Here is a 21,678-nt window from a genome sequence, read left to right on the forward strand (position 1 = left end):
TTGTGAAATGGAACCAGTCGTAGGACCTCCCTTGCTCACTGCAAGGCTAGGCCAGAGGAAGCTTGTAAAGCTCACGGCGCAGCACCTGGCAGTTAAGAATCAGTGTTAGCTCTCACTAATTTTTATGACTCAATATGCATTTAAATATTTTTATCTTATGTGTATGAGTGTTTTGCCTTCATGTATATCTGTGCATTGTGTGTGTGTGTGTGTGTGTGTGTGTGTGTGTGTGTGTGTGTGTGTGTGCCTACTGCCTGGAGAGGCCAGAAGGTGTCAGATCCCCTGGAACTGAAGTTACAGATGGTTGTGAGTCAGGATGTAGATACTGGAAATCAAACTTGGGTCCTTTCAGAATGGCTGCAATCACGAGTGTGCATGCACTGCTACACCTGGCTAAACATGCACTTTTGAGTGCCAATTGGCTGAGCTTTTGGCAAAATCCTGTTTGTGTGTGAAGTCACTGGCTATAATAGCATTTTTGGAGAGTTTACATACACAGATGCTCCCTGCGTGGCCCCAGCAACAGGACATTTTTCATCTTTCTTTCTTCTTTCTTTCTTTCTTTCTTTCTTTCTTTCTTTCTTTCTTTCCTTCTTCCTTCTTCCTTCTTCCTTTCCTTTCCTTCCACTTCCCCTTCCCCTTCCTTTCTTTCTTTTTGGCCAGGAGTGACCACTGGGTGATCAAACAGACACCTCTAGGCCCTTCCTGTGGTGCACAGCGAAGCTGTGTTGCTAACACAAGAAGGGAAGAAAAGTGGAGCTACCTAGTTTGCTCTAGGGTGACATCACCCTGTTTCCCCCCAGGCCAAGTGGTTGGTAGAGTGAGAAGCAATGCGTAGCACACCCTGGGAATAAAGGGGGTGAGAGAGCTGCTGGTCTTTAGAACGAGGTGTATGTCTTTCTACTCAGCCCCTCAACACCAGCTCAACACTCAAGGCCGTGTAGCTAACCTTAAATCCTATGATGAGGGAGGAGCAGGTAGGTAACCATGGAGATGGGGGCAGGATAAACTGAGTGCATAGGTTGGGGGATATGGATAGGAAATGGTTGCTTGGGGAAGTGGTGTACTGAATGCTGACTCAGCCTTGGGGTGAACCAGGCACTTAGCTGAAATCAGGGAGGTCTGTCCACGAGAATCCCTCCTTGCTGCTCTGCCAGATCTGGCTGATAGCTGGGGTTAAGAGCACTTCAGGATAGCAGGCTTTGGGCAAACTACAGAGAGGATGCTCCTTAACCCCTTAGTTCCAGAGTGTGTGTTGAGTTAGGATTTCCCCAGCCTTTCTCTGCCTTCAGTGCTCCTTGATCTAACTGGAGGTGTTTGTTACAATCTCAAGTCACCCAGGTGGTCTAAAGCCCATCCACTTATCTCTGTAAACAATTTTAGAATCAGGCTGTGTGGTAAGATTCTTCAAGATTCTTTCCCAAGACAATAGGTCAGAAGTGGTGTTGTGTGAGGAAACTTTTCCTGAAGAGACCTAACACATCTACTCACCCCATACAGGGAGCCCATGACAGAGCCAAGTATAGATGAAAGGACCAGCATCTGCACAAGACACCCCAAGACCAAGTTCGCCCCTCAAAGGGAAACCAGTTTGCCCCAGAGGAACAAAGGGCAGGGGATAAGAGACAAACACAGGAGATAGAGGACAAGGGAGAAGGGGTACTTGCCCCAGAGGGACGAAGGACTGCCTCTGGACAGAGAGGAGACAGACGTGGCCTGTGTGCAAATGGCAATTTACAAAGGCAAAAGGGAAAACCCTATGTTGGGATGAGGTGTTTAATTATGAATTAATTAAATTGGGAATATGAATTAGGGTAGTCTGAAGGGGTTTTTGATTGCTGGACTTTAATACTTTGATAACTGGACCTTGGTAGTTAGCTTTGGGAGCAGGAAGGGAACAAATAAGGGACTAGACCTTGGTGACTACATTTAGGACTGTAATCTGACGGTTTCAGCAAGGCAGAGGGAATGGGGGAAGGGCAAAGCCTTTCAGAGCTATGTTTGCTATGCTCAGGGCCCTTCAGTGGATACCACCAAAATCCAGCTTGGTGGTCCACGGGTTTTATTGGGGTTACTTACAGGAGCAGAAATGACTCCACCAAGGCCCACACCAGCAGGGGTGACAGTTCACCAAAGCTGGGAAACCTAGAGCATACTGCACAGTCTGTAGGTGGCTCAAAAGGATGGAGAGTCCTTTCCAAATGACTATGGTCTTAACCTCCTTGGGTAGCTGGACTGGTCTGAGTCTTCAGCTCAGCTTCCTCCCTTCTGAGGAGAATTCTCAGCTCTTATTGCTTATTCTATGGGGTCAGGAGTTTGGGGAAGTTGGGGGAAGTGGGGAGGTGTCTAGTGAATCTGGTCAGTTTCTGGAACTTCCTGAAGCTGTTTTAAGTTGTTTACTTCCTAGTTAAGGAGTTTCCCAGCAGGAAGGAATATTTCAGTCTTGGAGGAAACTGTTACGCAACAGGTGGGCAGATGGTTAGGGAACAAAATTGAAAAGGTTATAGCAGATGGTCTCTCACTCATGGACCAGGAAAGATTTCCAGGGACCTTCAATGCCTAGGATTACCAGTCAGCTGACAGAGAGGTGGCATGCATAGGATCCTAGCCATTGGGTCACTGAACTGTGCCTCAGTTTTCTCATCTGGAAAATTCAGAAAACTGAGATAAGAACTGGGTCTGGTAGCATAGGTCTCTAGTTCCAGCTTTTGAAACCTCAAAATTGGCCGCTAGTGACATACTTCCTCTAACAAGGCCACACCCTCTAATCCTCCCCAAACAATTCCAAGGATTGAGCACCAAATATTCAAATATATGAGCCTGAGGAAAATATTCTCATTCAAACAACCACACTATCTCAAAAGATAAAAGAGAGAGAGAGAGAGAGAGAGAGAGAGAGAGAGAGAGAGAGTTGGAAGCCAGGCAGACGTAGCGCACACCTTAAATCCCAGCACTCGGGAGGCAGAGGCAAGCGGATCTCTGTGAGTTCGAGGCCAGCCTGGTCTACAAGAGCTAGTTCCAGGACAGGCTCCAAAGCTATACAGAGAAACCTTGTCTCAAAAAACAAACAAACAAAAAAAAAAAACCAAAAAACAAAAGAAAAAAGAAAAAAAAAAGGGCTGGAGATATAGCTTCAGGGTAGAGTGCATGAGTAAGATCCTGAGTTCAGTTCCTAGTGTGCAAAAAGAAAGTAGGGGCGGGGAGGAGGATAAGGGATAAGAAAGGAAGGAAACTGAAGTAAGTAACAGCGATATCCATAGAGAGATCATCCTTATGAAAAAAAAAACCTCTTAAAATCCAAGCCAGAAACAGCAAGTATTCTGTGTCAGATATTAGCACTGTGGTTTGCAAGGTTGTGTCGGAACCCTACACTGTAATGTGGAGGGGACACTCCTGAGCAAGATTGGACAGAATGTAGAATAAAGCATCTGTGACAACACTAGGGAAAGCAACTGCAACGTTTTAGTTGTGTGTGTGTGTGGGGGGGGGCGCTGAAAATAGCTTGCTCAAGCCTTCGTAGATAAAAATGTAAAATGTATGCAAATGTATGTGACTCACATAGAAACATATATCCATGGCCTCCTCACAGTCAGCACCGGATATGGAGATGTGGGGCTGTGGCCCGCAGGAAAATCCCTCTGGTGTAGCAAGAGGGCCTGAGCTGCCTGGATATTGTGGGGAGGGGTCTGTAGGGTGCAGCCTTCAAGGGTTTGTAGCTGATAAGCTATCCCCAGCCAGGCACGTTTTCCCTTTTTCCTGGGTTCTGTGCCTTTAGAAAGTGATGCATAAGAATAAGGAATATGCTTGTCCTTTCTCTGCTCCTCAGAAAGCCTGCTTGCTCCCTCGCCCATCCTGGAACTCTATTTCTGTATAGTATGGCAAGAGATTCATCGCCCCCTCCCTTGCCATACTCCAGGTGTCGGCTTGGTCCTCCTAGCCAGGGACAGTGGGAGGGTAACAGTTGAACAGGGAGGGCTGCAAACCACAGAGCCAGAAGCTTGGGTTAGGACTGGAGTCATGAGAGCTGAATGGGTACAGGAGGGCCTCCATGTCCTGTAGGGGCTCCTATACACAAGAGCATCTACCCTTGAGCCTCCCAGAGCTCCAGTGGCTCTGTCCTGTACTCTTCTTAGGCAACTGTGGAGGCTGATGTCCACACAGACAGCTGGGCAGGCTGGATACAGGTTTCCGTATGGAACTACCCTTCAGAACTAGAACTGTGCTTGTTTAGGATGAAGAGGAGTCCTCCTCTGTGCTCTGTAGGTGCCAACAACATTGCCTTCCATAGAGGTCATAGGGGAGCTTAACTCTTTGTAGATCTCTGTATTCCTGGGGACCAAGAAGGTTTTTGCTAAGCTCTCTGCAGATGGGATGGGATAGGATAGGAACTTTTCCTTTAGTAGAAATGCTACTACCCTGGCATAGAAAAGGTCTAAAACAGGTCTTCCTTGGTGGGTTTGCTTGCCTTCTTTCCTGGGAATTCAGGAAGCAGGCTTTGGCCTCTGCTGTCCTGGACCACCCTAGTCTGAGACCCTTTTAGTCCAGTTCTGTCTCCAAGACACTTGGCCCAAGGAGATCTGTGTACCTAATCTATGGGAAAGTTGCCATGGGTCCTGTATCTTAGCCCCACTCCCCACCCCCAAGCCTTCAGTGCTGTTGAGGTCACTGTTAGGAAGGAATTTTGTTTAAGGCTCTGTTCTCTGAGGCATCCGACCCCGATCTTTCTTTAACCCTATGTGATTATGCACATATGACAGGCTTCCTGCACTGAGGCTCCTGGAGAGACTGGGGGGGGAACCCCAGGACCTCAGTGCCCCAGTTTGCTTCTCTGCGTTAAAGGGGCACCAGTGAGAGAAGGTCCTTCCTCAGATGCTAATGTTTGACCCTGACCCCTGCGGTCGACCTTACTTTAACTATCCACCCCTGGTGTGAGGCAGAAACTGAGGAGCTCTAAGGTCAAGGATGTTTGAATAGATGCGGTGCTTTAAGGTTTGGTAGGAAACAATCCCAGGGTGGCCCAGCCTTCCAGAGGGGTACAGGACACCATTGACCCATTACTGTTGCCCATGCCTTGTCTAGAGGTGGGGCCTGGCAACTGCACCAACCTTAAAATCGTGCTTAGAGATCCTGGGGTGGCAGGTGATGTCACCCCTGCGGGCCCATAGGTCTCCTTAGTCTGCAGGTTGCCAGAATTTCTGCTGAGCCCAACCGGAGGAGGAGGGGAGCCTCTGGCCCTGCGCCGCCGCCCGGAGACCCCGCGGGAGTTCTGTGCGCCGGCTGGAGGCCGTCGGTGGGGCTGCGGGCTGCTCTCACACCCCACCGGTCCTCTGCGGCTGGGGGTGGGCGCGCTGAGCCTCACGCCGATTGGCTGCCGCCTCCGCCCCCCGCCCCGGGCGCAGCGCAGCCCGGGGAAGTTGCTAGTTGGCGCGCGGGCTGCGGGGCCGCGGCTCCCAGATCCGCAGCGGGTCCGCGGTGGCCGCAACGGCACACTGGACTCCGGTGGCGCTCCCCCGCCCTCACTTCGGCAGCTCGGCTTGCTCCTCCCTGCTACCTGTTTCCCTGGCGCGCCTTTCTGCACCCTGAGCTCTGCAACTTCGGCCTCCTAGTCTGGCCGCCCCTCCCGGCACCCCGCCCGCCGGCACCCTCCCTCCTTTGTTGTGCGATGAGGGTAGGGTTTCCCATCTGACCAAGGAGCCGCTGCCTCGCGGAGTCGCCGGCATGGAGCCGCTTAGCCACCGGGGCCTGCCGCGCCTCTCCTGGATCGACACCCTCTACAGCAGTACGTGTGCGCCTGGCCGAGGGGGCAAGGGTGGGTGGGTGGAAGGGAGACCCTGCGCCCTCCCAGGATCCTTGAAACCCTCGGGGTCCCAGGTCCAGCCAAGCAATGGCGAGGGTTTCCCGGCGCGGTCCTCCAGGTGTGCAGCCAGCCAGGAGGAGGAGCAGCAGCGGTGTGGGGTCCTTAATGCAGACTTCAGGTGGTGGTAGGGGACCTTGAGTGAACCCGTGCCAGGGGGAATTGTGCCACCCCTCCCACCTGTTGTGTAACCCAGCACTCCAGCTCTTTGGGAGTGGGGAGCGCCCTTTTTAGGGCGCCTCCTTGGCCTTCTGTCTTGGCAGCTTTTCTCCCCACATTGAAGCAGAAAGGCCATTTTGGAAAAAAGTCTTTGGCGCTCTAGTTTACTACCTTAGGGATATTCTGAAGCGTATGTGTGATTCGTGTAGATGATGGGATCAGGTTGGAAGAGAGACTGTAGGTATGGATCTCTATGGGTTCATTTGGATGAAAGAGCCACCCCCTAGCTCACCAGTATTTCTTGCCAGCCTCATCGCCACCCCCATTATCATCACTACCACCACCACCACCCCAGAAAAGCAAATGAAGAAAGGAAAAAAAAAAAACCCTCCGGTACTCCACCCCCTCGTTCCCAAATCAGCTGCGATCATGTGATTGCTCTTGCACAGCCTGGGGGATGTGTAGTTGATCACTGGGACTTACTCAGAGGGGAACCATTTCTCCCCAGTCCTTGCCTTAGGTGGCAGTGCCTTGCCGTTCCCCTCCCCCCTACTCATTGACATTCTGTGGTGTAGGGAGATGGCCCTTCTGACCTCCGAGGAAGACAGTGGATTTTGCTTTTTCTTGTGAAAGTGCTGGGAACCTTCCCACTCTGAGCACACCCCAGCCCTGAGGCAGGTAAAGCTAGTCGGTGACTGAACGTTAGATACCAGAGAACAAGGACATTTTGAAGGGTTAACCTGGCTTGAATTTTTATTTTAATAGTCACATTCTAGCGGTGAGAAGAGATGATGTTTTGAGCTTGGAGATCTTGCCTTGGTGTCTCTGCATTACCCAACACCCAGCTCTGCCCTCTGCATTCCATTGGGTCTAGCCTCTGCCTTCTGCTCCCTGTGGGATCAGCCTCTGCCTTCTGCTCCCTGTGGGTCCAGCCTCTGTCCTCTGCTCCTTTTGGTTCCTGTACTTCTCATAGCTTCTCCTCAGCCTGTAACCCAAGTTTTCTACCCCTCCTCCCAGGAACTCTCCTTATAATGGTTCATTCTGCTTTGGGTTTTCAACATCAAAGAGGCAAATCTGGTTCCCCTGGGTGTCCATCCTGTCCAAACCCAGCCAGTCCATCTGCTCTTTTCCAGTAGAGGCCAGCATCACTGGGTGAAGGTCAGGGCTCACAGCTGTGTGGCGTGTGTGTACACGTGTGTCTGTGCAAATTGGGACACACATCTGTTCAGAGCCCTGATGCAGATCAGCTCCTGACTCAAAGGACGGATTAGTGACCTCTGCTTTGCTGAGCTCTTGCAAATGATAGTCATAACAATGCCTCATATTCATCTGCTGCTTAAGCTCTTGGATATTTCTGGCTCTCTGCAAAACCCATTCCTGGTTTCCTTATTTCCCAAAGCATAGACTCCTATGGAAAGCAGTTTGTGGTTTTCTCTCTATTACTAAGCTAATTCTATAACTTGGTCATCCAAACCCCAGCTCTAGCCCCAGCCTGGAGTTGAGAGGCAAAACTTCTTTGAGAATTCCTGACCAGAGGAATGCCAGAGTAGGGAGTTAGGTCAAGGGCCTCTTTGGGGGTATTCTATAAACCAATCCTCACTCCGAGAGCCTGGCACCTGAGCTGTCTTAACCTGTCATAAGATCCTGGGCAGCTGGAGGGTGAGAGTGGTGGGCAGGGGCATTGACTTGATTTAGTGTGTGGTGTCCCTGCCTCACTTTTGGTAATGGTTTATTTGGGAGTCTGGAGCAGAAGGCTTCCTGGGAAGGTTCTATGCAGTCATATTTGGGCTATCAGCCATCAAGTTTTCTTTTTGACAGGAACCTAAGTTAAACAAATACCCAGGCTGTCATTTGCCTGGCAACATGGTTCGGTGGTTCCTAGGGAAGTTCCTCTGCCTCTGTTGGAAGCTTTCTGCTTACCAAGCTCACAGGCCCCCCACAAAAGCTAGATCCAGGAAATGTAAATGGGGGCACAAATGGCAGCCACTGTGACTGCTTAGAGATGTGAAATGGTACAGTGATAGAGGCTTGGTGTGGTGAATTTCATGTACTCATGGCCTTTCCGGGTTGTGCAGTGTGCCAAGTACGTGCTAGGTCCTTTCTACCTCCCATTTCAAACCTCACAGCCCTGGACTCTCACTGTGTGTGTGTGTGTGTGTGTGTGTGTGTGTGTGTGTGTGTGTGTGTAAACGTAAATCATTTCCTCCAAGTCACATAGCTGATAAAGGACAGACAGGAATTCAGATCATAGATCATACCCTGGCCAATGAGGAAACTCGAGTGCCTCCCAGATACGTCTGAGCTGTCTCAGGGCCCTGTGCTGTCGAGCAGTTGGGGATACCTGTCTCTTTAGTCCTCTCTAAATGTTTCCCTGAAGTACTCCAGCTGGGTGAGTGGCTCTGATAACTGATAGGTACCATGTTCTGTATCTGCACCTGGTTTTGGAACCCATGCCAGGTTGACTGAGACTCCCTCTAAAGCTAGAGGGAGCTTTAACCACTAACTCCTTCCTCACAAACTTCTTGTTATTGGAGTCTTTGACCACTTTTTCCTGGTGGCAGCAGCTGTGCCAGGAGAGTGTCCACTTTATTCCAGGTTGTGATGGTGGTAGCAGCAAATCCCCTCTGCTTGTAGTTGGAGTCCTGAATGGCTGGGTCATGGAGATTGTTAGGCACAGTGTTAGATCATGGCTGCCAATGTGATCTGGGACTGATTGGGGCAGGATTCTTGGCCCCTATAGCCTGAAGTGGCAGCCGAGGGTTGCAACCACCTCAGGTTCTTGCTTCTTGTCATTTTCTGTATGGATACAATGTTGCCAGCTCCTTCCCTAATGCTTTGTCTTGATTCTTCCCCAGCGGCTGGCATAGGTCTCTCTGTGGGCTTATCTTCTTTCTCACAATTCCTCTGTCTTTTCATCAGTCACCCTCTCCACCTTACATGGAGGTGATCTGGACTAAATTAGGTTCTGTGAGGTACATCCCTGCAAGCAGGTCTGGTCTGAGGCACATATGTGCGCCAGGCAGGCTCATCTTTTAGCTCCCCTGCAGACAGGAAATCTTTAAACATGTGCTCTAGATTTGTGTAGAAGGGGCACAGGGCTGCATTCAGGTCTCCTCTTTTTCCGTTTTAGCCTCCCTTATCCCTAGCAATTCAGTACAGATCCCAAACATAACTACCCTCCTGAGCTAAGCAGAAGCCATTCCTTTTCTGACTCCATAGGAGGCAGAACATGACCAGTAGTTACAGGAAACCCACCTTATGGGATTAATGTCTCTTACTCCAGTAGCATTCAAAGACTAATTAGTCTCTTGGGATATTTTCATGCCTCTTATAGACCCAGCCCGTATGCAAGGGCCTATGAGGCTATAAACTCATTTCTGATCATCTTGAGCTCACCCTAGGGTCTCATCCAAGTCCAGTGTTTGCTGGGTACCTTAGGACCAAGCCACTAGCACTGAGTTTGCTCAGTAGCTCGCTCAGCCAGGCTCCATCAGACTGTTCCTGATGTACCAGTGAACACCTGCAGATGGGTGTTCTCTGCTGAGTAGTAATTTATTCCTCCTCAGCACCAGTCTGTATTGGTCAAGACAGTTGGAGTCTCAGAGGTAGATTAAGTCTACTAATAATAAAGTCATGTGTTCAATGAAAGTTTGGTGGTGTTGTGACCGTTGCTGCTGATTGGAAAAAGGAAGGAGTGGTGTTGGGAATTGGCTAGAAGATACTTCTTGGGGGTGGATGAGATGGTGGGGGAGGATGTTGAGAAAATCCATTTTGCCTTTGTCCATGGGGGCAGGATGGGATGCTTAGGCTGTTCTCTGAGGTGTGATATGTTTCCCGGGATGATTCTGTACCTTCCTTGTACCCACTGCTCTGTGGAGTAATGTCTCTCAGGGGTGTCATGTGGATCAGTTAGTTAATGTCCGCTAACATCTGTGAGGATGAGGTATGCTACTGAACTGTCGGACTGTCCAGCTTATCACAGGCTCATCATCGAACAGGTTCTGCGAGAGCCTTACATCTGAGGAGATGGTGAGGGAACGGATAGGAACAGAGCACTGCGCAGATGTTCTGCCCAGCAATACCCACAGAGTTCTAGGGAGTACCTAGCTAGTAGCCCATGCCTAAGCCGTCAGTAGTTTTGGGTGCTGTAAGTTTGAGAGGGAGCAAATATTTTACCCCCTGTGTATTTTTTGGCTCCTGTAACTACTGACTCTACCAGAAATCCCAGAACATTATCTGTCCCATTCATGAATTTCCAGGCATGTGTATTTGGTAATTGTAGCAGTGTATAGTGAATTTGGAGACCCCCCAGGGGAGTCCTGTGCTTTGCCAGGGCATGTGATTGGAAGACTTCTCTGCTGTGTTTGTGTTGCAGCTGTTTGACTAAGCTTAAGCCTTGTGGGGGAAATCTGGAGGTAGACTTAAGAGGGCTCCAGGACAGGCCTGCTTCCTTTACCTCTGGTGAGATTCTAGGCTATGGTGGGCTAAGGTGATATGTGGGGATATTGCCCACTATGTCCTTACAGGGTCTTAGCACTTTTCTCTGAGGGTTGCATGGATCTGTGAGAAAAGCGTGCAGGCCTGTCTCCAGAGCTGTTGGAAGGAGGACAAGGTCTCATGTATCTGATATAGGCCTTGACCTCACTGTGTAACTAAAATCTTGAACTCTTGATACTCGCCCCAACACTTGGGATTATAGGCGTTATGCAGCACTGGAGATCTAAACTGGCCTTTGATGCATTTTGTACAAGCATTCTACCAAGTAAAGCTGTATCTTGAGCCAGACTAGGTTGTTTTTGGATTTTCGAGACAGGGTTTCTCTGTTGCTTTAGAGCCTGTCCTGGTACTAGCTCTTGTAGACCAGGCTGGCCTCGAACTCACAGAGATCTGCCTGTCTCTGCCTCCCAGGTGCTGGGATTAAAGGCATGCGCCACCACTACCCAGTTTCAACCTTGTATTTCTTAAGGGAAGATTTAGCCATCTGGAGCTCTGAGGCCCGTGGTTGGTAGCAGGAGTCTTATGTTGGTCTTGAAGCTTGGCTAAAACCTTGTTTAGATCCTAGGTATTAGTGGGTAGGAAAAAAGAAACCAGAGCAATGGGCTGACTACCCAGTACCCATGGAAGCTGATGACAGATGCTAGGTCCTGCTAGGCGTTTGGAAAGAGCCTTTGAGGTGGTACCTTAGATGGTCCTAAGACTCTTTGTGGATGGGGCAGCCAATTCTCTGGACCCTAAATTCAGACCTGCTTTAGTTTCCCTCAGTTCTCTGCTGCTGTACGTAGTTGATATATCCTTTTATGCCCCCACCACATGCCAGAACAAGAAGAATCTGGCTTTGTGGTTTGTATAGAGAATGTCAGGCTCACCTGGCCCTTGGAGATGAGGCTAAATGGGGTGAGTTCTGTCCAATCCCGTCTTCCATGTCTCTGCCTCAGTCGCATGCCTTTATGTGCCTTTAACCACATGACATGGAGATGCCACTTTGCCTCAAGTGAGCAAGGCCTGCAGAAGGAGTTGGGTACCTAGGAGAGCCTAGGATTATTGAGGGATCTGTGGCTTTACTTAGGGCTCCCTGGGAAGGATGTGGCTGTAATTATCTTCATGGGATTGAAGGGCTGATCCTGTTAGTGTGCTGGGCTAACCCCTTCCTCCTGGGCATTGCCTCCCAGGCAGCAGTAAGGGTTTAATGGATATAGATTACACAGCATAAAGATGCCATGTGATTAAGCTCAGTTACCTCCCTGGCTGGGAGACATCGCCACACAGCACCGATTGAGTTCTTCCTTTGTGGTTACCTGGGTTGTTGGTGGCTATCCTGAGTGGTTTTTCTCTTCTTCTTCTTTTTTTTTTTTTTTCTTTTTCAGTGATTCTTTCCCTTGAAGGCACAATTCTAGGAGAAAGGCTCTTTTGTGATGAGTTTTGGGGGTAGGTGGGAGTGTGTTCTGTGATGGCACCTAAAGAGAAAAACTTGTCCTTGGGTCCCTGGATGACATTGTCCAATGAAAAGAATCTGTAGTCCTGCTGGACTCAGAGAAACTAGGCTTTTCCATTTGAGAAAAATTTGTCTTCCAATTTTTAAAAATTTGGATTATTGTTAATGAATGTATGTGTGCATGGTGACTTGCATGCGGAGGTCAGAAAACAATTTATGGGGTCAGTTCTCTCTTCCACATTTTATGTGGATTCTGGGGGTTCAGCTCAGTTTGGTAGGCTTGTTCGACAAACACCTTTATGCAGTGAGCCTTCTTGTTAGCCTGTTTTCTTCAGAACAACTGAAAGTGTGAGCTGGTGAGATAGCTCTGGGTAAGTGTGAGCTGTGAGATAGCTCTGGGTAAAGTGTGAGCTGGTGAGATAGCTCTGGGTAAAGTGGTTGCCTGGGATTCACAACCTCACAAAATTTGAGTGCTGTGCCACCCTGGAGGATTCAAAATTCACGGTTAGCCTTGGCTGTATAGGGCACGTGGACCACATGAAACCTTGTATCTTGGAGTTGGATGTGAGGTGTCATGCCTGTAAATCCAGCAACTGGAGACTGAGGCATAGTTTTGAGGCCAGCCTGGGCTACATAGTGAATTCCAGAGTAGTCTGGACTACTGAGTGAAACCCAAAGAAAAAGGTAAAGAAAATGTACAATTTAATGGGCCCTTGATGTTTTCTGTGTGTTATCTAGAAAAACCCCAAACAGGTTAGTTTATCATTTCCTGATAGAGATGAGTAAATGGAGGATCTGCCAGGTGGTGGTGGCGCACACCTTTAATCCCAACACTTGGGAGGCAGACAGGAGGATCTTCATGAGTTCGAGGCCAGCCTGGTCTACAAAGTGAGTTCCAGGCTCCAAAGCTAAAAAGAAAATGGAGGAGCTGAGAGAGTCAGTACTGGGGCAAGTATCCCAACTTGGGCCTGACCAGATCTCAGTGTTCTGATTCCAACAACCACTCTGCTTCCTACACAGTATCGATACAGCAATGCTAGGCAGAACATGCTGTGTGCCAGCCCTTGACACAAGCATTCCACACATCACCTCTGCTCTTCTAAGCACAACACGTGTGCAGGTGCAGTTCCTCTGTTTGATAGGGAGAAAGCTGGACTTAAGTAGAAAGTAGGCACGGGGCTGGACTATCAGGTTGGCCTGACCCTAAGATTGACCCTTAAAAACCTGCTCCACTTTCTACCTTGGTCCCTTTCACGGTGGATCAGTGAGGGCCACAGCAGCTGCTGCGTCACTGAACTGCACAGATCTGGTTCTCTCTGACCACTGTGTCACTATGAAGGTTTTCTTTCAGGGTGTGTGTCAGGGGTAGTGCTGATGGTTGGACCTAGGGCTGTAAGTGTGGTAGGCAAGTGCTAACCACTGAGCTATATCGCCCCAGCCCTTCTTTACTTTTTAATTTGAGGCAGGCTCTTCCTAGGTTAACAAGACTGGCCTTGAACCTTGATCCTCCTGCCTCAGCTTCCCAGATAGCTGAGATTGTAGGCAGCACTTGAATCTTGTTTATCCACCAACTCCTAGGGGTCCTTTATGTGCCTCACCAATTGGCTGCCTTTTCTGAGGGATGGTCCCGCCAATGAATATTTGGAGCTCCTATCCCTGCATGACCTCATTTTTGGGGTTATTGGCAAGAAATGGTACTTGGTAATGAGAGGGACAAAGTGGGAGAGGGAGAGGGAGACTGAGCGTGAATCTATCTAGGCTTTGGAGGTGGGGATGGGATGTACTTGAGGCCTTGTTTACAGAGCACTTGGAGCTAGGGGTAAAGAAGTGGGAACTGGAAGAGAGGACTTGGCAGTGCCAGAGTGTGCTGGCCCTGCTCTTGGACCTTTTAAAATTCACCTCCACAGTACCAGAAGGAGAATAAAGAGCCCTCAGCCATAAATCAGGCCACTGAGCACCAAGGTCCCTTGCCCAGGCCCAGGGGTGATGTCTGAACTTGCCCAGTGCAGCATGCTAATTTTGGGTGGTGTGACGAGGGGTGGTAGCCTCCAGCTACCCTCTCTACACCCATGGACGTCCCTGAGTCCAGGGAGCCCCTTATTGTGGGGGCAGTCCTCAGGGAAAGGCTGAGCCTGGTGACTCAGACCTTTGTATACCCCCCTTTGGCTGGGGCCAAAAAGGCCTAAATAAGACTGAAGGCGTCCTTTCGCAAAGGGTTTGTGTGTGGTGCACAAAGGAAAGAAAGCCCAAGCAGGGATCAAACACGGAGGGCGGAAGCGCATCACACGCACACGCACGTGGATTGGGGAAAGCTCTCCCGTTCCATTCCTTCTTCCTGTTGGTGTTCAGAATTTCAAGGACAGCTCACATCCTGTATTGACTCAGCAGTATTTTTTTTAGGAACCTCTGCTTGTGGTGTAGGGATATAAGGACCCCTGTATCTCGTCACATGGTTTCCTGTGGGGACACATGCAATTCCAGCTGCTGTGAAGGCCTCTCTCCCTCCTGACTCCACTTCTCCCACCACTCTGAAGCTGCCTCCTTCTGTGGTCCTGCTCCGTTCCAGCCCCCTCGCCCTTCCCCCTTGATTATAGAATGTAGCCAGCACAGAGGCTCAGCCTTGCCAAGTTCCCTCCTCCTCTAGGTCCCTCACTCACCCAGAGCTTTCTTCTGTTCTTCCTGCCCCACCCCTCCGCCCTCTTCACTTTCCTTCAAGGGAGCAGGGTCTCTCTGGGAAGAACCCCAACATGAGGCTACCAACTCCAAAAGTGATTTGAGGTCAGGGGAGCAGATCTTGGTGATGACATCCCAAGCCTCCAAAATACGCCCCCTCTCTGTGCAGTCGGAAACAGTGATTTGGTGGGAGCGGAGCAGGCTTGGGGAATACCCACTGATTAAGAATCTTGAGGCAGAGGCTGTTGTTAATTCTGTGTCAGGAGAGAAGAACCAGGGAGTTATGGGGAAGTCCAGGACATAGCATTAAAAGGAATTTGGTCATGGGTGACCTTACCAAAGAAGTGAACACTACACCCTTGTGATTATTTTTTTTTAAAGTATTTAAGGATGATTGGTTTAAAAGCAAAAGGTATTTTATTTGTGTGTTGTATGTGAGGGTGCACATATTCCATCATGTGTGTATGTGTGTGTGATGGGGTGGGGTGGGGTGTCTGTCCTCATCCTCCACCCTGTTTGCGGCAGGGTCTTTCCTGGGTGCCACTGTGCTACGTACCGTAGACTAGCTGGCCCATACTGCAGGATAGTGGGCCCAAGAGCTGCTGTTTTTCTCTTTCTCCCCTATGCATCTCACTGTAGGGTGCTAGTTTGTAATTCTATACAAATATCAGCCGCTGTGTTCAACCTTAAAAATGGGCTCCAGTACTCTGAGCCCATGTCATCGGGCTTGCAGGACAAGTACCATTCTTATATTTAATAAAATCTAGGTGCCAGATAAGTGACTTGCCAGCTGTGTGGCAAAAGCCATCACCTAAAACATCTGGTTTGCTCTGTGAGCCTGTGCATTCACAGAGAGCAAAAGTGTTGGTCGTGACCTCCAGTGTCTAAAACAAAATAGTGGTGCTGATGTTAAGGGGCTCTTTTAGCTGGGAGGTAACTCAGCAGACTGCATCATCACTGTACGGCTGCTGTGTGTTTTGCCACATTCACAGACTAATATTTTTCTTCCATTTGATTAATTGTCTAAGATATAACTTAGAAAACAAGTGAGAAATGCAGCATTTGTAATAAAAGGTTACTTATAAATAAACCTACTGAAAACTAAACAGAATTATTAGTTTTGGTTTCTTGTTGCTGTTCTTGGAAGGTTCTGATTTTGAGCCCTCTTGGTTTTTTGTTAAAAGGGGAGATGGAGGATAGGGAGACCTTAAAGACATACTGGTTCTAAGTGGGGTCTTTCCCCCTTACAAATGGGGAAGATTAATTTTCTTAACTTGTGACTAGGTTTAACCATGCATGGTGACTAGCAAGCAGCTGCTAACCAAACACCTCCATCTACCCACAGATGGAGGCCCAGTGTTTCCTGTAGTGGCAACAGGGAGGGAAAGGGATGGTTTTCCCGAGGACCCTTCTGTTTCTCTAGAGCGGTGCTTCTTTTCCTCCTTAAGGCTGTAACCCTTTAATGCAGTTCCTCCTGTTCTGGGGACCTCAACCACAAAATTTTATCATTGTTACTTCGTAACTGTAGTTTTGCTACTGTTGTGAACCGTAATGTAAATGCCTGATATGTAGGATAACTGGTAAGTGATTTCCCCAAATGGATCATGGCGCACAGGTTAAGAACTGCTGCTCTGGATTCTAGGTAAGTGAAAATAATAACCCTTGGATTGCCGTAGTGGTATACACTTGTAATCCTAGCATGGGAGGGAGATGGCCGTGAGTTTAAGGCTCGTTTGGATTGTATAGTGGGTACCAATCAGGGATGCATAGTGAGACTCTGTCTTAGGCACCTTCTAGCCCCCACCCCCACGCACTCTCTTTTCATCCTCACAGCGCATCAGTCAGCCTGTCTTTACTGTGACAAAATACTTTACAGAAATACCTGTGTGGGTGTGGTGTACACACGTGTGTGGCCCAGAGGTTGATGGTTGATACTGGGAACTCCAGCTTGTTTTTTTCAGAGGGTGCTGGATAAGTGACTTAAATCTATGGGCTGCAAAGCCATTACCTACAGCGTACATTTTGTTTCATGATCAGGCTGGTCTTGAACTCACAGAGATCTGCCTACCTCCTGACTGCTGGTATTATGGTATTAAAAACATGCACCACATGTGTGGTGAGACAGGGTCTCTTAATGAACCTGGCAGTCACAGATTGGGTAGATAGGCTGGCCCCAAGCCCCAGGGGTCCTCCTGTTTCTGCTCCCCAATGCTAGGATTACATGTGCACACCACCACCCTCGACTTTCTATGTGGATGTTGGAGATCTGGACTCAGGTCCTCATGCTTATGCAGCAAGTCCTACATAAACACCTTCAAAAAGACTTTTTATTTTGCTCATGGTTTCAGAGCTTTAGTCCACTGGTCACTTGACCTCATGCTTCTGGGTCTGTGGTGAGGCAGAGCACCACAGTAAAAGAATATGGCAGGGGAAGCTGAAATGAGACACACCCTACCTCCTGCTGAACCATCTCCCAATAATGCCATCAAATTATGAATCCATCAGTGGATTAATCTACTCTTGAATTTAGAGTCCTCATGATCCAGTCACCTCCAAGAAGTCTGTCAGCTAGCAACCCAGCAAACCTTCATTCAACATGTGCATCTGAGAGACGCTTCGTACCCGAGCCCTAACACAGTGAGCCTATGGAAGTTTGTTACCCATGTTTTAAGTATTAAAAGGGGGCTGGCATCGTAATTAGCCACTGCTGATAACCTTTGCTTTGGGGGCACTCCCTTTAGGGGGCACACAGTCTCCGTCCTTCCTAAGTGCCAGCAATTCAGGGATCTCATCTTTATGAAGGCCTCTGTCTAGACAAAATGCTATGTTCCCCTCCCCCCCACCCCCCTATGATGGGCCAAGTATGGTGTTAATGGAGCAGAAATGGTGTTAATTTTATAGTGCATCATTGAGAGGGTTAATGAGAGACCATCTGGTCCACTACTCAACTGCCTAGAGCAGCCCTTTCCCCTGATTCAAGCTGACAAGCATTTTGCAGACCCCGGGGCGTCTCCTGAGTTAACGTTCCCTGACTTGGAGGTTTGAGGGTGTCCACTGTGGTGTGCAGTAGGAGCTGTGCGCTATCCCTGGTCCAGAACCTTCAGTGAATGGAAACAAAGCTGATTTCTTTCTGTAGCTCTGGGAGAAAGGATGGAACACAAGTTTGCGTTCAGAGCTGTGTGTGTGTGGCCTGAGGACCTTCTCGTGAGGTGCCTGCAAGCATCTTTAACCCTGCCACCAAGGCCTCGGCCTCACTCCTTTCCAGTTGGGTGTGCATTTGTAGATTCAACCAACGGCAGATTGCAGTTATTCAGGGGAAAATGCATATATTGAGCACACACAGACTTTTTTTTTTCTTGTCATAATTCCCTAAGCTAAAGAAGGAATAATGAAGTTAGCTCGATCCATCTGACTCTCTTTCTCTCAGAATATTCAGTGGGGCCATTCTGTTCCCACCATAACTGGTCCAAACTGCCTTTATGTCCCCCCTCCCCATGCCTAGAGATCCCGGGTTACCTACACTGATTCCCCACCATCTTGGCACACTCCCCATGCTGTGGCCATGGAGACACTGCACTATCCCACAGCAAACCCGTGCTTTAGACAAACTCCTCAGTGTCCTGCTTCACCTCAGTCACCACTATATCCAGGCAGCCCTCCTGGCTTGACTGTAATACTCATCCTAGGATGATAACTGCTTGCTCTGAGCCACACCATTTAGCACTTCCTTATCTGTTGTCTGACAGTGCTGTGGTGGTTGATGTCAGTTACCGGTTCTTCATCATTGAGAGTGACAAAGGCTGTATTTGTAGGATGCTAGACACTGTTCTCCGCTCTTTACCGACAATGTACCGTTTAATTTCGCTTGTCCACCAACGTCCCAATTGTTCCTGGTCTTTTTTAATGGAGGAGGTCTATGTGCCCAGATCTGTCTGGGGGCATCCATTCTGCAGGTTCCCAGAGTCTGGGGCTTTCTGGAGAACTTAGTCAGTGTTTAGGAAGGTCCTCCACTTTTCCAGACAGATTTGGACATCAGGACACTTTAACTATTTAACTCACTCTTTCCTTCTGTCTTCTTCCCTTTCCTCTACCCATCCTAGGATCTGTGGCTGAGCCACAAATTCATGACATGAGACAGATGAACAGGCACAAAGTGGCTTTAATTCAGTGCCTATGCAATGAGTCCTGCAGAATATGATATCAGAATGCTCAGATGGCTACAGTGTGCACATATGGTCCTCTGTCTGTGGCTTCTACATCCGGGGATTCAAACATTCAGCAGAATGGCCATTTCACAATATCTGTGTTCTATGTACTGTAATGACCGTTTAGAGGATGTAGGGCAGAGGCTGAACCTAGGGTCTTGATAATACAGAACATGAATTGCTGAGCTACAGTCTAGCCCCTCCTTGTGCCTTTTTTACTTTGTGTAGTACTTGTGGGATGAAACCTGGGGCCTTGAGAAGGCCCTGTGTGGTCAGACTGTAACTACCTCGCATGCCATTTTATACAAGGCATTTCAGCATCCAGGGGTTTTGAGATTCCTGCCCCCACATCAGTACAGATTCCTGAGCTTCATAAAGGAATAAAGGCCTGGGGCTTCTGGGGGATGAGGACAGCACAGACTGTGGGAGGGGTGGGGGCGGGGCCCTGTTTAGTGAGCCCAGGATCTTTTGTCATGCGTTAGACATCTGATGGTGTAGCTGTCTGGACCAGTCCTCCTGCCACAGACACTTCACTAACAGATTTCCACTGTAGATGTAAATGTATTTTAAAATGACAATTTATCAGAGCTGTTTCCTTATCTGAGTTGTCTTAGAGTAACTAAATCAAAACATGACAGAGGAGCCAGCCCAAATTCATTCCCTGGGACCCCCCCGGAGGAAGGAGAGAACTGGCTCCTGCAGGCTCCCTCTGACCTTAACATGCTGGTTATGACCCAGGATGCACCACTGCTTGTGAGTGTGCACATATAATAAATAAATGTAGTTAAAAATGTAAAAAGAAAATTCGAACCTCTCCCCCCCCCCAATTTGGGGTGGCATATTCTTGGTCTCTGACAGTCATATTTTGGGAAGGGTGCCTTGAGCTGAGCAGGTGGGAAGTTTGGGAATACTTTGTGATTGTTTGGGGGTGGGGTAAAAAGAAGACGTATGCTGGAGGCTGAGATGTGTTTTTCTGGCACAGGAGCGGCCAAGAGAATTGTGAGCAAGGAGGATACCAAGAGAAGGGCGAGAGCTGGGTCCCAGGAGGGCAGAAGGCAACTGGGAAAGACTGCAGAGCCCAGTCATGACCCTCTTTTTGTCTTGGCTGTAACTCGGTGTTGGCCTTAACCAAAGCTCTGAATCACCTGCGTGTCTGTGAACATCAACGTTCTTACCGTACTTGCACAGTTAGCCTCCTGGTCTGCATTTGTAAGGACTCCCAGTGATGCCTCTGATGCCCGCCTGTGTGAGAAGGACCTCGATTCCAGTACCCATGCCAGCACTCATTCAGCCAGTGACTGCCCTTTACCTACCCCATCCACAGTAGAGACCTTGTGGTTCAGACCCCACTGTGCATTTGTGCAAATTGTGCTCTTTTGCCTGTAGGCCTGTCTTTGGACCTTTCTGAGCCAGGCCAAGGTGAGGCTGAAGGTCACCTTAGCAGTAATTACTGGTGGAATGGGGTCTACTAGACCTAGACGTTTCTGGAATCTTTCCCCTTCCCTCCTCACAGTCAGCCACAGACCTTGGGCTTGCAGGGAGAGGTGAAATCAGGTGACTCGGTTGTCTTGCTTTGAACATTTGTCGTTCTCGACACCTTTGAGTAAAAATAGAGTGGAGAATGACTGAAGTGAAATTCTCCAGCAGGGTCCTGGAGATCAGAGGTGGAGAGGTGGGGCCTCCTGGGGGAGTGTGAAGGTGACCTGAACCAGAGGGGGCCTTCTGAGCAGGTGCCAGGAGGTGGGCCTGCCTTGGTCTAAGGCTCTAGAGCAGAGCTGTCCTTGCTGGCGTTTTCTGACTTCACTGTGGACCGGAGCAGAGCTGTATCCACTGTGGAATGGTTCAGGACTTGCTGTAGGAATTCCTCTGGGGCTTCCTGAGTTTTCTTTTGAACTTTCTGCAGTCAAGTCCTGGCGTCGCAGGGATGGTCTCAGAAGGGCTGTGACCACCACCCAGGCTACCCCACTACTGAAGGTTTCCTGATAGTCTAGTTTTGGGGACCAGTAGCACCATCTCTCCATGTAGTTGAGCAGGCTGGGGCACAGTTTTTTGCCTGTGCTCTCCTCTGGAAAGGGCAGATGCTTCTGATTCCCTCAGCTTGGGCCCTGGAGGGACTGTTTGCTCCACTGTTCACTACACCTATAAAATGGCCAGGGAGGGAAGAAAACATGTCTGCTTGGCACTTTATCTTTTATCAAGTCCAGGAAATGGTTGCTGAACTTTTTAGCAAATAAAAGTAGAAGATGCTTTCAAGTTTGAGGCCTGTGTAGACCATGTAGAGCCTTTAAGCCAGTGTGGGCAATTTATTGAGACACTGGAAGGGGGAGGGGAGAGAAGAGGAAAAAAGAAAGGGGAAGAGAGGAGGAGAGAAGAGGGGAGAGGAGGGGAGAGGAGAGGGGCTGGTACGTAGTTCCTTGGTAGAAAACTTGCCCAGTATTTGCAAGGCACTGCCTTGAATTATCAGCATTGCAGGATGTTATGATCCAGCCATTCTGCAGGCTGAAGCAGGAGGGTCCCATGAGCCCAGGAGTTCTAGACCAGCCTTGGCAACATAACAAGACTCCCTTCACCCAGACAACAGTAGCAGTAGCAGCTACCAGACAAAACCCCCAACCCAGAAAACAAGTCAGTTAGAATTTTAGATCACTAATGTGTTTGCTATTATTTTGTTTTTTAATACAAAATGTTTTGCCACAGCAATAGGAAGCAAGCTTAAACCGGGTGGTGGTGGTGCACGCGTTTAATCCCAGCACTTGGGAGGCAGAGGCAGGTGGATCTCTGTGAGTTTGATGCCAGCCTGGTCTACAAAGCGAGTTCCAAGACAGCTAGGACTGTTACACAGAGAAACCCTGTCT

At 49.0% G+C, this 21,678-nt stretch overlaps 1 protein-coding gene across 2 annotated transcripts in view; it reads left to right on the forward strand.

The window, feature by feature from the left end:
* The window catches only part of Abr (ABR activator of RhoGEF and GTPase), a 199,698-nt gene that overhangs the window by 47,510 nt on the left and 130,510 nt on the right, over nt 1-21,678 (forward strand). The window contains exon 1 of one of the 2 annotated variants that reach the window (XM_050128663.1): nt 5,385-5,779. The exons of the other annotated variant lie outside the window; for it this stretch is intronic. Coding sequence (XP_049984620.1) covers nt 5,719-5,779 — 61 coding nt within the window. The 5' untranslated portion in view covers nt 5,385-5,718. Of the gene's footprint in view, nt 1-5,384; nt 5,780-21,678 lie in introns of those variants that run through there. 2 annotated transcript variants of the gene reach the window in all.

Source organism: Alexandromys fortis, unplaced genomic scaffold (assembly GCF_014885135.2).
Source record: "Alexandromys fortis isolate MF-2015 unplaced genomic scaffold, M_Fortis_MF-2015_v1.1 scaffold_80, whole genome shotgun sequence".
NCBI classification, from domain to species: domain Eukaryota; kingdom Metazoa; phylum Chordata; class Mammalia; order Rodentia; family Cricetidae; genus Alexandromys; species Alexandromys fortis.